Source organism: Alnus glutinosa, chromosome 14 (genome assembly GCF_958979055.1).
Source record: "Alnus glutinosa chromosome 14, dhAlnGlut1.1, whole genome shotgun sequence".
NCBI lineage: Eukaryota > Viridiplantae > Streptophyta > Magnoliopsida > Fagales > Betulaceae > Alnus > Alnus glutinosa.
Window position 1 is genome coordinate 23,321,425 of NC_084899.1, and position 14,760 is coordinate 23,336,184.

General features: G+C 36.5%; 1 protein-coding gene across 2 annotated transcripts; it reads right to left on the reverse strand.

Moving 5' to 3' along the window:
• Positions 1–3,760: 3,760 nt before the first annotated feature.
• Positions 3,761–13,640, reverse strand: LOC133857190 (protein PHOSPHATE STARVATION RESPONSE 1-like). Of its 2 annotated transcripts, XM_062292349.1 has the most exons (10): positions 13,265–13,640; positions 10,416–10,477; positions 8,795–8,873; positions 8,064–8,705; positions 7,761–7,962; positions 7,599–7,675; positions 7,455–7,494; positions 6,460–6,517; positions 5,482–5,551; positions 3,761–4,301 (listed from the first exon to the last, which is right to left on the reverse strand). In XM_062292349.1, exons 4-10 carry the CDS (start codon positions 8,697–8,699, stop codon positions 3,975–3,977), a joined length of 1,410 nt encoding a protein of 469 aa, XP_062148333.1. In that variant the 5' UTR covers positions 8,700–8,705; positions 8,795–8,873; positions 10,416–10,477; positions 13,265–13,640; the 3' UTR covers positions 3,761–3,974. The 2 variants fall into 2 exon arrangements, with proteins under 2 accessions (XP_062148333.1, XP_062148332.1); XM_062292348.1 differs by lacking the exon at positions 10,416–10,477.
• Between the last annotated feature and the right edge of the window lie 1,120 nt (positions 13,641–14,760).

Sequence of the window (14,760 nt, forward strand, 5' to 3'; positions counted from 1 at the left end):
CCTTACATGTTTTTTATACATTGGAATATATTGGGTGCGACATGTGATTGTTTGATATATTTTCCTTGCCATGACATGCATGTTTACGTTATTAATATGTAACAGGTATAGTTGTACACATGAATTCACTTTAAGTGTTATTATTAGACAAAATTTTAAAATACATTGGATTCCTGGTAATTGGTTGTCTAAATTACACGAAAAATAATAAATTTAATAATTTAATTGTGGACCCAAATCCGGATTATAACACTCCATCTCATGTGTGGACTCAAATTCTTCCTTAATAAATGAGGCCTAATGCATTACGGAGACAGAATTTAAACTCAGGACATTTGCTCTTGTGCAATGTTAAATCATCAATTATTTTAAAAACTTACACTGACAGAAAACTTTGAATTTAATATTTTAACAAACAAACTTTTTTTTATTTTTTTCTTTTTCTTTTTTGAAGAATAATAGTAGGCTGAGTAGCATTGACCTGCACTCTTCCGGCTCTTCAACTCCTGATTCAAAGTAAAGGTAGAGATTTATCAAATTAATGTTTTTGGTAAGGCAACAAATTAAGAGATCAACTGCACATTATTTATGAAAAAATAGCTTTGGGTACTTTTCCTTCTTTTTCTTTTTTCTTCAAGTGCCGTGGGGTTTGAAAATGAGAGATTAACAGAAGATCCAATATATATATATATTACCCCAAAATGTGAACCTCTTGAGAAACTGGAAATAAGTGAAAAGAAGAAAAGGAACAGAATCATTGGACAAGAACCTACCAACAACAATGAGAAGCACAAAACTTCATTTCTGCGTTTGTTGGGGTGACTGTAAACTACCATCTTTAATTAAGAAGGCCATAATTAATGCTTATTTTCCGAGTCCTCTCTCTCTCTCTCTCTCTCTCTCTCTCTCTCTCTCTCTCTATATATATATATATATATATATATATATATATATATATATATATATCTCTATATATATATATATATATATAGCATTCATATATATTTGACCAATTAAGTAACTGTGTACCTGTCTGGGAACGACTTCCACAGGTGAGGAACATTAAACCATGAAAGCTGACTTGGTTACAGCATTGGTTTCAAATGGCTGCATGCTCTGAATGAAGGGTATAATTTTATACATTGGGAACTAGGAAAATGAACCAAGAATGACTTCTTACTACTCTAGACCAACTGATCATCAGCAAGCTCTCCGAAGTAGGAAAGTGCATGCTTCAGCTCGATCAGAAGGCAGCTCCTTGTAGCATCTTCGCACTTGAAGGTGCTTAGGCCTGCTGATCCTCTTGAATTAATGTCACAAATCTGTCAAACCTTTTTAGCTGCTACTTGCTAACGAAACATTGACAAACCACTGGTTAATGAAATTTTGTCCAAATTAATAGTGAGATTCATAACGTGGTTGCATGCAGATAATGTAGAACAATTCAGGCAATGTGTGTGGAATCAATTCACTCGTTATTTTCAGATCGAGACAACCCTTCCCTTCCATTGGATCTCCTAGATTATATATATATATAAAACAAAAATTCTTTCTACAAGCTTCATAGCCAATGGTATAATCCACTTGAGTGGTTACTTCTAATTATGACCAACATTAATGTGACACCCTAGAAAATTAGTCTTATGTATGGTAGGCTGATTGCCCATGTTGAGTAAGTAGGATTATAAATGTGTTATGGGTACCGAGTCTTACTTTGGTTCCTTAATAGATGAGATCAAGCTTTATAAGTAATTTTAGAAAGTTTTAATTGTAACTTGACTATTTATTTTGAATTGATATGATAGTACAATGTGATTAACCTTTTATAATAAGCAGGTTTAGTCAATTAAATAAAATATAGAACAATAAGCATAGCAATCATGAAAATGATAATCTTGTGTATGCATAAATAGCCCATGACACTTGAGGGATAAGGTAGGTACGTTAAACACAACAAGAGAACCTACTAAGATTAAGGTCACATGTTTTAAGTATATATGTCACTTAAATAGACTAGATTGAAGAAAATTTTATCACTTTCGATACACTTTTTTTTAGGGGTGAGTTGTGGGCGGGTTAAAATCTCCCGACCGCTCAAATATGCTCACTTATAAGGGTAATGGTTGGATTTTTGGCCCATTACCCTAGGTGGTGAGCCCCATTTTTGCTATCCGCCTATTTAATGTGATAAACTTTTCTTCCAAATTCTCCTAACCCAATTTGTTAAACTGATATAATGCATGTAAAAATCACATTTTAAGTATGTACACATGTCAGTTTAATAGACTACGTTTAAGAAAATTTTATCATTTTTTATATGTATTTTTAGGGGTGAGTAGCGGGTTGGTTAAAACAGTCTCAACCGCTCGAATTTGCCCCCTCATAAGTTGTAAGGTTAATGGGTGGATTTTTGACCCATTAATTACCCAAGCGGGTGGGGCCCCCCTTTTTGCTATCCAGCCATTTACGGGAGGATAACGGTATATGGGTATGTATATATATTAAATAATATAATTTTTTTTATTGACCAAAATGATTTTTCTAAAATCCCTTTCCCTTGCCTCTCATTTTGATCTTCCTCTTCCCATCTCAAATCTTTGTCATTTCTGGTTTGTTTGTTTTCAATGTTCTCAGCCTCAGCCTCTGTCAGTTCGCTCACTTTCTCTTTGCTTGACGCAGCTCTCAACCGTTATCTCGCGCCACTCTTTCTCAGATCTAAACCTAATAATATTTTTTTTTTGCATTGTTTCTGAGATGGAGTCTTGAGCTGAAGGATTTGTGGAGTCCCAACACTGCCCGTAGGGGGCGGTGCTCAACTCTCTCTCTCTCTCTACCATCTCTCTTGCTAGTTTTGTATTTTGGATTGATTTTGTATTTTGATGATTTGGGTATTAGGTTTGGCGCTATTGATATTATATTTTGATGAATCAAAGAAGGATCTGGCAATTTGTAATTTGATGAATTTTTTGGGCATTCCATTGCCTAAAGCGAGGAAGAAAAGACGGCTAACATGGATGGATAGTAACAAATTATTTGTCCGTGGGGCGGATACATGCAGATTCCGCCCCTATTGATGGATGGCTAGATAGCAAAAATTAGCCTCCACTGCGGGTCGGTACGGGGGCAAAGTAGGGCAAAAATCCGTCCGTAAGAAGGCAGTGCTCATCCCGACCTTTTTTTTAATAATTATTTTGTTATCATTAGAGACCTAAGGTTATAAAACCGAATATAGCACTCTCTTTTTACTCAGACCCTCGTCCTTTGATCTAAGCCACCATTACTAGGCATCAAGACCATAATCCATCAATAAGCATTGCATATGTAACTTATGTGAGGCACAAGTAATGCATCTATTTTAGTCTATTAAATTGATATATGATCTTAAAACATATAATTCTCATTCTAGTCTATTAAACTGACATGTTCCTAAAATATATAATTTTCACATGCATTTTTTTTTTAAAAATAAATTAATCACTTGCTCTAAATACAAATGTCAGTTAGTAGACTGACTTAAAAGAATTTTCTGCAATTCGAGGAAAACTTTGTTCTTTTAGAAATCACCGTGAAAGACATTCTTGTTGGTTTCATTAGATTTGCAAGCATGCAAACATAAGGGAGTGACATGATTATTGATAGCTTAAGACAGATTTTTACTGCAAAATAGACTCCTATGCAGGCATAATCAGCAGGATTCTTGCAACAATTCTTTATGCGTCTTCATCCTTGCTTAACTTAAAGCGTACAAATGAGAGGGGGGTTGAAGAAAATTATGATCAAAACTTGACTCAACTTTGTCACTACATATGCAAATTGTCCTTGAGAATATGATATAATAGAAAGACAAGAGAGGAACCCCAGTTCCAGTTCCAAGGCTCTATCCATCAGTCAGCTATGTCTGTCTCAAGAATAATATTTTCCATTAATAAGTAACCTCTTCTCAGTCCAATGCTGATTTAGCAGATGTATATGGGCTATTCATCCTTTCTTGGACGCTTTGAGGGTTGAGAATTAGATTCACAAGCATCGGGCTCAGAATTCTGAGGAGCTTTAGCTTCAGGTGCCTTTTGCTCCGGTGACCTTTCTTCCATCCTAGTGTTGGCACTGCCTGGATCAGTTACTGTTTTACCATGGTCTACCTGGGAGTCTTCCAGTTCGCTTTTGTCAGGGGAATCCGGTACTGCATCAGAGGACGGAGCAGATGCCTTAAGCTTGTCAATACCAGACTTGCATTGCTTCTCAAACATCATTTGGAGGCACCTTCCTTGTTCTTCTATTCGCAACTGTAGATTTCTTTGAATCTGCTCAGAGCTCAAAGAAAGCAATATTAACACCACACAAATTACAGAAACAACACCGAGCATATGTAGAACCGAGAAAAAAAAAAGGGAGGGGGATTACAGCTAGATACACGTTTCACACCCTTACGTTTTTATTCATGATTCAATGAGCATAACAATCAAGCGAGGTACCAGCAACCAAACAAAAATTGCCAAGTAAATGTTGTAATGAAATGCCTAAATAAACAATGCAGCCCCAATATTTCCCATGTCAGGTATATCAGTATTACCCAGTGCCAACATTAAAACTGCAGACTAATAAAAGGTGAGGCAAATTAATCTTCCACTGTCAACACTACACCGACAAATGCCATTTCAAAAAAAAAAAAATTGGAAAGAAAGAAAGAGAAAAATATCATAGCTACACTATACTTGAAGTGCAGTGCTACTTCTCTAAAATGGGGAAAACGTTAAAATGGTAGATCTCCAATTCCTGCAGTGCATCATTGGACTTCCAATGAAAATCAACCGCTTCATGTGAACAAATGATACGTAACTTCCTTTACATTTCAATGATGTGACTAGGGCCATTATCAATATTGCAGCACTCATGACAAAGAACAATAAAAAAAGATCCTGAAACTGATGCTAGACCAAAAGTTGCACCATGGCTTATGGTCCCGTCCCAACCTCCTTACCCTCACCCTCTAATTCCCAACCCCCACCCCCCCCCCCCCCCCCCCCCCCCCCCAAAAAAAAAGAAAAAAAGAAAAAAAACCCAAAAGAATAATCCTTTTTTAATAGTGCCATTACAGTTTTCTTTCTTTCTTTTTCTTTTTTTGACGTGTGAACAAGTCTATTAGAAAATGCCAACAAGGTGCAATCCTCTATACATCTAGTGAAAAGAGACCACCTAGACAAACAGAAAAAAAAAAAAATATATATATATATATATATATATGTTGAAAAAATATATATATTTGGTTATGTATGCATCATAGCCATTAAGGGTCACATGCCCCAAACCATGCTGAGAACAGCCAAAAGCCCAAAATTGGGTGATAAGATCTCTCATACCAAGCGGCTTATCTCACTGTGCCATGGGCTGCAATGACAGAGTAAAGCTGACCTAAACAGGCTTTTGAACCAGATTTCCATTATAAATTAAAAGGAAGTTCTTTTCTCAGGAAAAAATTCAAACCTCGAGCTGTTCGTGCAGCCGCTTCTGAACTTCCATCTGCAACCGCAGAGCTTCAGTAATCTCAATACCTCTGAAACAAAGTAGAGTTCATACATCAATATAAATTTAAAATAATAATTCAACAGATAATGTGAGAGATCACAAGCCAAAACATGTATAAGCTTGAATTATTTGAAACATGGGCCCTCTTTGGACCTAATCCAGGACCATTGAATCATCCTTGAAAACAGCCTACCCAGCCTGTAATCTTAACCCATTATGGAAGCCCATAACCATCTGTCCGGCTTACAAAGCCACTTTAGATGAAAACATCAATCATAAAGACTTGCCAATAGTGACTGCACGGAACACGTTCCAGGGGCTAAAGTTGCTATAGAATTTACAAACAAGTTTTGCTCTTGCTGGCTTCAGTCTTAAAAAATGAAGAGCTGGCTAGAAAAATTGTAGATACAACTTTCCTCTCCAAATGAACTAGAATTACCGAAGAAAATACACGAGAACTTACTGATGATACGACTTACAACTTAAAGCACAACATGAATGTATAAGAAATATCCATCTAATTATAGGAACAGTAATAATAAATTTCAACCTTGTTGATTTCTACAACCTTCCTTGTGGTTCTGGGCTTATGCTTACTATTAGCAGAGACTTAAACGTCTTAAAGGGTTTGGAGCATAAACAATTTTTAAATTTCACCAAATTCATTAAAAAAAAAAAAAGGAGTTATTCGTTTTTTATTTTTATTTTTTAATCTTTTAATAAAATCATTATCGCTGGGAAAAAGAATCCTATGAAAATGAGAACCCATGTGGAAACATAGTGAGCGATATATAATAAACCATGCTGTGCACTACACGTTGCAATAAATTTCTCATACACGACAAAATTATGCAATCCTGGAAGCCAAAGAGTAAATGTAATGCACCACATGATACAACAGAAATTCCTCCAGGCATTAACAAATAGTTGACTTACGTTTTCAAGTCAAGAGATGACATTTCTTCTATTGGAGTCAATTTTTTCTCAGAGGATCCTGTCAATAGAATTTAACAACCCATTGCATTAAAGTTTTTAGAGGTAATCTGTAAATAGTAAAACAAGTCAACATCTCTGTGCCAGCCACAAAAAACATCAGTAACGAACTAGCATAAGCTGAAGCAAACAACTAAGTCAAAAAGGATTAGTAAGAAAACTTTTTTGGCTGCATGCTTTAATCGAAGGCATTGCCTTCAATAACTGAAGCTGATATGTGTTAGTCACACCAAATAAGTGGAGTGAGAATCTTTTAAAATGTGAGAAGGAAATCAAAGAAGAAGCAGACCCCAATTTACTTCGGATTATGGCTTAGTTAAGTTGAGTTGAGTCAAGAAATTAGTGAAGAAATGTTCATTTGATGGTATTTGACCATAACAAACTACTAAGAGAATGGCATAAGATTTTAGGGACGTTTCTTAAGCACAAATTATCTTCAGCAATAAAGCACACAATACCCTGACAATAACAACTTCCACAAACCTCCAGATGATAACAAGTGAGTCTCATTTTATATTTGGGACACAGTTTTGTCCAACACTATTTGTTTGTCTCTCTTTTCTTTCACATCATGCAAAAGCTTCAACAACATAACAGACATTATAATATGCATTTACCAAAAACATGTCCTCCTTTTCGAGACTTAAAAATTTCCATGCAAACATAATAAATAGGGGCCAAATGCATACTTAAACATCCCACCCCCCTTCTTCCAGCAAAGGAAAACATCCAAACAGAAAGGTACTGATACAGTAAGGTATAACACCCCACCCCCCATTGTTCCCAGCAGAGGAAAACATTTAAATGGAAAGGAACTGATACATTGAGGTCAAATGAAAGCAGCACAAATATAACAAAAAAACACTCATACAAGCACGCAGGCACGCCGCCGTGACACATGCACGCATGCAAACACACCTAGGGTACTTGTTATATACCTTCTGCTGACTCTGGTCTGTATCTGGCTGTCCTATATTTCTGCAATTAATAGAGCAAGATCTCCAGTTAAAAGTAAACACACACGCACACATTACTTAAGCAGGAAACTAATCTCAAGGTAAAATAAGCAAAAGCATAAATACCTGCAAATGGCTTTTCACATGATAGATTGTTAACCCTTCAACTTTCATGAGCTTCAGCACACCCTTTGGAGTAGCTCCTGTAAAATGAAGATATAAATCAATTGAAGCAAAAGTTACATAATTTTACGCTAAGAGTGCAGTGAGAGCATGAGAGTTACGTACTTTCACTACCACCAAGTTGATTGACAGCCTCCACAAAGGCTTCATGAAGTTCTGGTGTCCAACGCATGCGTGGCTTTGCCGGGGCTGAGGAAGAGGGGGTAGCAACCGCGTGAATTTCGCCAGATGGAGCAGGAAGCTGCAGATGAACTTGGGATTGGTGCGATGGAAAATTTGGAGATGGTTTGGGCACCTGGTATGCCATCTAAAGAAACAAACCCAAAACATTTGAAAATTAATTATACTAGAAATTATCCATTTCACTTGTGGGTGTTTATTAATCATCACATCTTATGAGGATCAAACCTTTGGTTCCAAATCTGCAACATTGGAGTCAGCAAGAAGCTCATTCCAATTAGAAGTCAAAGCATCATCATCGGTGATTAGCTGGTCTGCCCATTTACTAAATTCCTCAGATGCCAGGACACCATTACAATTACTGCTTTCTACCTGGCCATTCTCAATAGAGGTATTTACAGGAAAATCAAGAAAACTTGGAAGTGAATCAGTATGCCAGGAAGCAGTGTTTTCTTTCAGATAATGACTTGACGTTGTAGATTCAAGAGATTCCGAATGAGAAGAATGTGTGAAAGGTAAAGATGCCCCATTAGTTGATGACTGAGAAATAAAAGGACTGTTTCTAGAATGCTTTTCATGGGGTGAAACAGATGAGTAATGAAGATCTGAAGAAAATCCCGAGGATGATGAAAAAATGTGACCAACTACACCACTGTCGGAGGATAAATGACTCACATGGGTAAGAGGCCTTGTTACAAGCTCTCTTTCCATGGAAACCTGTTGAGAGTCTGGCAACTTAGGATATGTTTCTTCCAAAGGGGTTGGAAGGACTGGTAAAGATGATGACAGTGGTCCAGAAATCCCCATGCTACTGAGCTGATTTGCACCTGATCTTCGAATGGATAGAGCAGGGCGTGCATCCATTTTGTCCTTAAATCAAAAAAGAAGTGTGTGTCAGTTATATAGTCAATTATTAGTTTAGTTTGTGCGGTCCACACTAACATGGTAGTAATACTCACCAACTAAAAATGTACAGAAAGCACCCCGGTTGCTCGTTCTTGATACCCACACCAAGGAAAATTTCATCAATTTTTACATCTGCAAACAGAAGCAGAACATTAATGTAAACTACTAACAAAAAGGAAGCACATTGTAATTAGTATTTCTTGGTGGAGAAGATGATGAGAAGCTTTCAGTCAAGATTAGGAATTTGATTCAGTCATCTGAACTCTGGAATATTATTTCGTCTTTACATCTAAACAGGCAATCAGATTCCAGTTCCACAGTCAACAAAAGCAGCAGTCAATAAGCAAATTTGATTTTTATGGAGGATGTATGGGACATATATATATGGGATCAGCCCCTTGAAACTATGGTGAGTGAAGAATTGATTATCATAAATATCATCATCTCGTGTAAACAAATATGTAGGGTGTTGACTCTGGATCGGATCCTGGTACTCATGAATAATATTCTAAGCCCGACTTCACTAAGCATGCTTGATGATCCTTCAGCTGTTGTACCCTGAGAATAGTCTAATGAAAAGCACCTGATGTAAGACATTCAAAAAGACACTAGTCCTAAAACAACCAAGTCCAAGTCACCAGCTTCTACTAGGAATCCAAGCTCGACAAACTAGGATATCCAGGATATCTAACAAATAATCCAAATGGAGATGCCTATGCTTGTCACGATCAGCTTTACTTACTCCAATGAAGAACTGGAATTTAGGTTCATGAGTCCTTAGGCGCTGAACAACGCAATATAGTCAAAGAAAATACTGAAATGTTGAATCTCTCCACTAAGGATGACAATAGATCTCCCCTAAGAAACTTGTCTCTTAACATCCATAATTTCAGTATCATAAATTATGGTTCCCTTGAGACTGATAAAAGTCAGTAACAAACAGCTACAAACTTCTTTCAGATTCCAACTTAAGACTTTCTGAGGCCCAAATGTAACATTTATCTTCATAGCTAGCCCCAAACATGAAACACAATGAAATATAATCCATAAAATCCTCCATTTTCAGAGGAAAACAAAAGAGTCATCCCAATAAGATGAGAGAGAAAAAGAAAAAAAGAGAACAATAACAAATTGAAGTTCAAAATATCTTCATGATTCATAGTAACTGTATTGCCACATATTGCAACAAGAATATAGAAGGTCAACTGGAAAATACTGAATAATATCCATTCAGGTTCTGGTGAACTCACATCCTTTAAAACAGCAAACACTCTGAATCAGAAAATAAGAACAGTCACAGCAATGCATCAAACAACCATCATGACACTTGTAATGCCCCACCAAAATAAATGTAGTAATTTGCATTTGTCCCCGCGGCGCTGCTACTACTACCTTACAATATTGCAGCGGAAAATGCCACATTGTAAGAACACACACACACACACACACACACACACACACACACACACACACACACACACACACACACACATATATACACGTATAAAACTTTAACTCTACCTGGGATAAACAATAAGTTACCAGAGCACTAATCATAATACACTGTATATATCCATAGTCACAGTCACATTTGTCTTTCATTTGATACATCATATTCTATCAACCTATACATCAGCTATATCAAAATACAAACTAAGAAAGTCCAAAATATACCCTCGAAGCTTTAACCTATGGTTCCCACGTTTGCTCATCCTCTGCCTCAATATTGACACTTTCTGTAAAACAACATTTTCCTTAAAAACCTTAGCCAATCAATTTCAACATACTTTTATCATCATGAAACTACATAAAAAAAGGTAGGCCTCATGTCACGAGTAAAGTCATGCAACGTTTTATCTACTTGCATATACAAGTAAAACAATTCAAATCAAACCATTTCATATAAATCATATTTTGATACTGTCAGTAATATAATTTACTTACAACTTTCGCTTAATCCCTTGGTAATGGGTTTCCAGTTCGTACTCGCATTCGTTTGCATTACAATACAACTATATGTCAGGTTTTTATCCTTTCTTATAACCCTAAAATGTTCCCAAACTTCTAATGGTCCCTTTTTCATTTTGAAAACCCTAATTTATCTGTTCTAGAGCATTTCATTCAAACCAGGATTGGCTTGTTCGAACGAAACCCTGAAAAACCCTAATTTTCATGTTCCGAGCAAATCTTGTTCGAACTAGAGTGGTCTTGTTCGAACGAGACAATGCTGTTTGAATTTTTCCTACGTGAAACCTTAACCAAATCCCACTTTTCTCTTTACCATTATCTTCTTCTACCCCATACAACTCTAACCAACCAACTGAATACATGTTTTAAAACACCAATCTTTAATGCTAAAAACTCTCATTTTGTTCAAAACCCTAATTTCTCCTTTTAACATTTTTGAAGCCACAAACTTATTCTCAAAACATTCACAACTCACTACAACCTCAAAATAACAACAAAACCAACACAACAACTTTTTGATAAGTAACACAATAACTAACAAATTCACAATAAGCATGTCAAAACTCAACCTTGGAGCTCCTCTTCACGATTCCTCCCTCCTCAAGCCTTCCTTGCACAAGCCCCTCCCTTCCTCACTCAAAATTACTCACAAACCCCCAAGGATGCACTATCATGTTTACTCTCGGCTCAAGGGATGAAGAAAAACAAGAAACCAACACTTGGCTCTCGGTCTGGACGCTTAAATAGACAATTTTCTGTGGTTACTGTTCATCTCGTTTCAACAAGATTAAACTTCGTTCAAACGAACTTGCATTAACTGTACGACGAGTTAGCATCTTGTCTCACCTAATTCCGCATGCTACATAGCACGTGGAGAAGTGATGTCGTCCGAACAAGATCCTGTTTGTTCGAATGAGATTGTGTTCGTTCGCTTTTTCAATGCATTTTTCAATCGACACGTGGAAGATGCGATATCGTTCGAATGAGATGTTGCCTCATTCGAACGAGATTGTGTTTGTTTGTTTGTTTTTCCCCGAACATTCTCAACCTACATGTGGAAGATGCCATTTCATTTGAACGAAACCTCCCAGTTTCGAATTTCTTTTGTGTTTCCGTCTCTTTTTCACACCATATCGATCTAAAGCTAATGGAATTCGCCGTGTCAAACCTACCGTTGCTCGTGACATGTATTTTATTTGTTTTCTTAAATTTTTAGGACTCCAAAAATTCCTATTTTATTCCCGGGTGTTACAACACTATATACTCAATAATCATGGTCATCATACTCAAATCTCCATAGACCTACTAATTAGAAAACAGAGGATGATATAGGAATATTTCTCAAAAAACTTGAGACAGAAAATTATACACAACACTGGCCAACCTATTCGGCAAGTCTTGCAAGTCGCAAGTGCTAATTCTGCCACAAAATCAATGTCTGCACTAACCAACACCTATGTAGAGGATGATATCATGCTTGCCTGAACAAAGACTTTAGACTACTTCATGGATTTTTTAAGTTAAAGTTGCACATATTGATTCAATTCACTATGATTAAAAGCAAATAAAGTAAAAGAACTGTTTCCTAGCCCTGGATGAGGCACTGTAACAATGTGATTCTAGTCCAGCAACACTATACTACCAAAGATTTTGCACAACCGTAATACAGGTTCTCCAGTGCCATTTCCAGAATCTACTTTTTCTCAAACACTTAATGGAGCCGTTAAACTCAGACTTTATGAGTCCAACTTGATCTGAATGGCTCTCATAAACATCTGAAGACTAGCAACGCCATTAAGGCTGTCGCATGCTTTTACATCCTGTTCACCAACACCAATCTAAGTAAGAGCAAAAGACCATGTTATCATTACTTCCCAACCATATCCGACCAAAAGTTCACATTGTGGATCATCATTAAAGCACTAGTCAGTCTCACTTCAATACAACGCAGAGGATATCTTTCCAATGTCAACAAAAGACACCCCTAGTTCACATATTTCTGGTTGGGCAAACATAATTTCTAGTCAAACATTCCACCTTATCTGGAGCCAATTATTACTTAATCATACACAAAATATATGGGTTCCACAAGATAAAAGCTTTCGCCATTTTACTCCATATGGGTTTAGCTCTATCATAAGCTATCATCTATAGAACCCAAAAAAACCACAAAAAGAAGAGAAAAAAAGTGGTAACTAGCTCCAAGAATCAAATATCACCAGCACACCTAATCCACCCAAAACCTGAAATTCACCAAAAAATAGCCACGTACCCCACCATGCAAATCAACACATATAACAAACAGTGTATAGGCATAAAAAAACGATGGAAGTAACAACACATTATCTACCAACAAACCAAAACAACATCAAATACCCATGGAAGAGAGATAACCCAATTCAATTTGCCACAAAACAGATTGATAAACACCAAAATTGAATCAAACTCCAAATGGGTATCCCAGACTGCATAACAGCAACCAACACAGCCTTCAAATTTCACCAAAAAAACACAAAATTGTACAACATCATCAACTGGGTACACCGAATTCTCACCTAAAAATTCATAGAAAGCTCGGAAAGTAGGACACGAAAGGCTCAGAATCGATTCGAAACCAAGAATTTGGGCTCAGAAAATGGAGATAGTGCTGTAGAGACAGGCGGGTGTCTTAAATTCCGTCACCGGCGTGCCCAAGGAAGTGAACGGTGACGAGTGCGCTTGCTCTCTCTCTCTCTCTCTCTCTCTCTATCTGGGCCTATTGGCCACTGCAATATAAGGAACAGTAGATGATCCACGCGTCATGGCAGCGCGTGTCGGAGAGTGTCAGGGAAGAGTGCAGTTCATATGTGGTAGACCCACGCTTGGCACTTCGTTATTGGTGGGCGGTGGAAATATCTGATTGGGTGCACGTGGGGCTTAGATTTTTGCCGTTTGTACCGTATGATTAGAGAAAGAGAAATGTTCTTTCATCTCCTTTAAAAGGCCAATAGGGCTCTCTTGGGTCTTTTCCTCTCATACACAAACATGGTCCATGGGAATTTCGCCGGGACACGTGTCAATATGCGGGTGGATAGCTTTCTTGGTGGACTTCCCCTGAAGGCCAGAAAAAGAAAAAGATAAAAAAGTATATTAGATAGTATATTATATTTTCTTCTTGGGTCGTGGATAAAGTGGTCGGACACGAATTTGAGCTATTTAATATTACACTCTTATAATATATATATATATATATATACCTTATGAGTACCTATTAATTCTTATTTATTCTTAACCATGGTTTTTTTTTTTTTTTTTTTTTTGAAGGGCTTAACCATGGTTGATTCGAAGGTTAATGAGCGAGTAATTCTACATGTACATTAAGTGTTCATAAAAAAAATGAGGTAGTTTTTAAAATTACAATTTAATAAAAATCATCATTTAATGAGTCACACGTCCAATGTTGATTTTAAAAGTCAATTAATTTTTTGTGGATACTTGTATGACATTTAAAATTACTTGTGAAATTGGTGTGTAGTGCGTAGCATTACTCGTTTATGACTTATGTCTAATTGGGTCGATTCATTTTGACCTGAACCTTATTGCATTAAATTCTACTCCTCTAATTTTGTATCTTGTTTATGTTATGTTCGTGGATTGTGTTAAACATCACCAAACCTAAATTCTTGGGTGCTAGGGTTTTTCATTTTATTTTTTTGTTGCGTCAAACATTGCGAGCCCTGAATTCTTGGGAGTTAGGGTTTTTATTTTATTTTTAATTCAAAATGAGGAAATGTGAGGTTCAATTGTAATTTGAGTGGTTACATCGTGTGGTTCGACCAGTCATTTAACTTCTTTTATTTTTTAGGAATAAGCAAATTCAAAAAATATATATTATGTTTAGCATTATTCATCTAAAATCTTTTTCAAAATACTTATTAGATTAACTGTAACAATCTTAACAAATACATTTTTGAGTGGTCAACAAACTTTTGGAATGACTAATGACTTTCAAACCATCTTATGAATATTAGACTTACTTCAAAACAAATTGATTTGGTCTTAATTATATTGA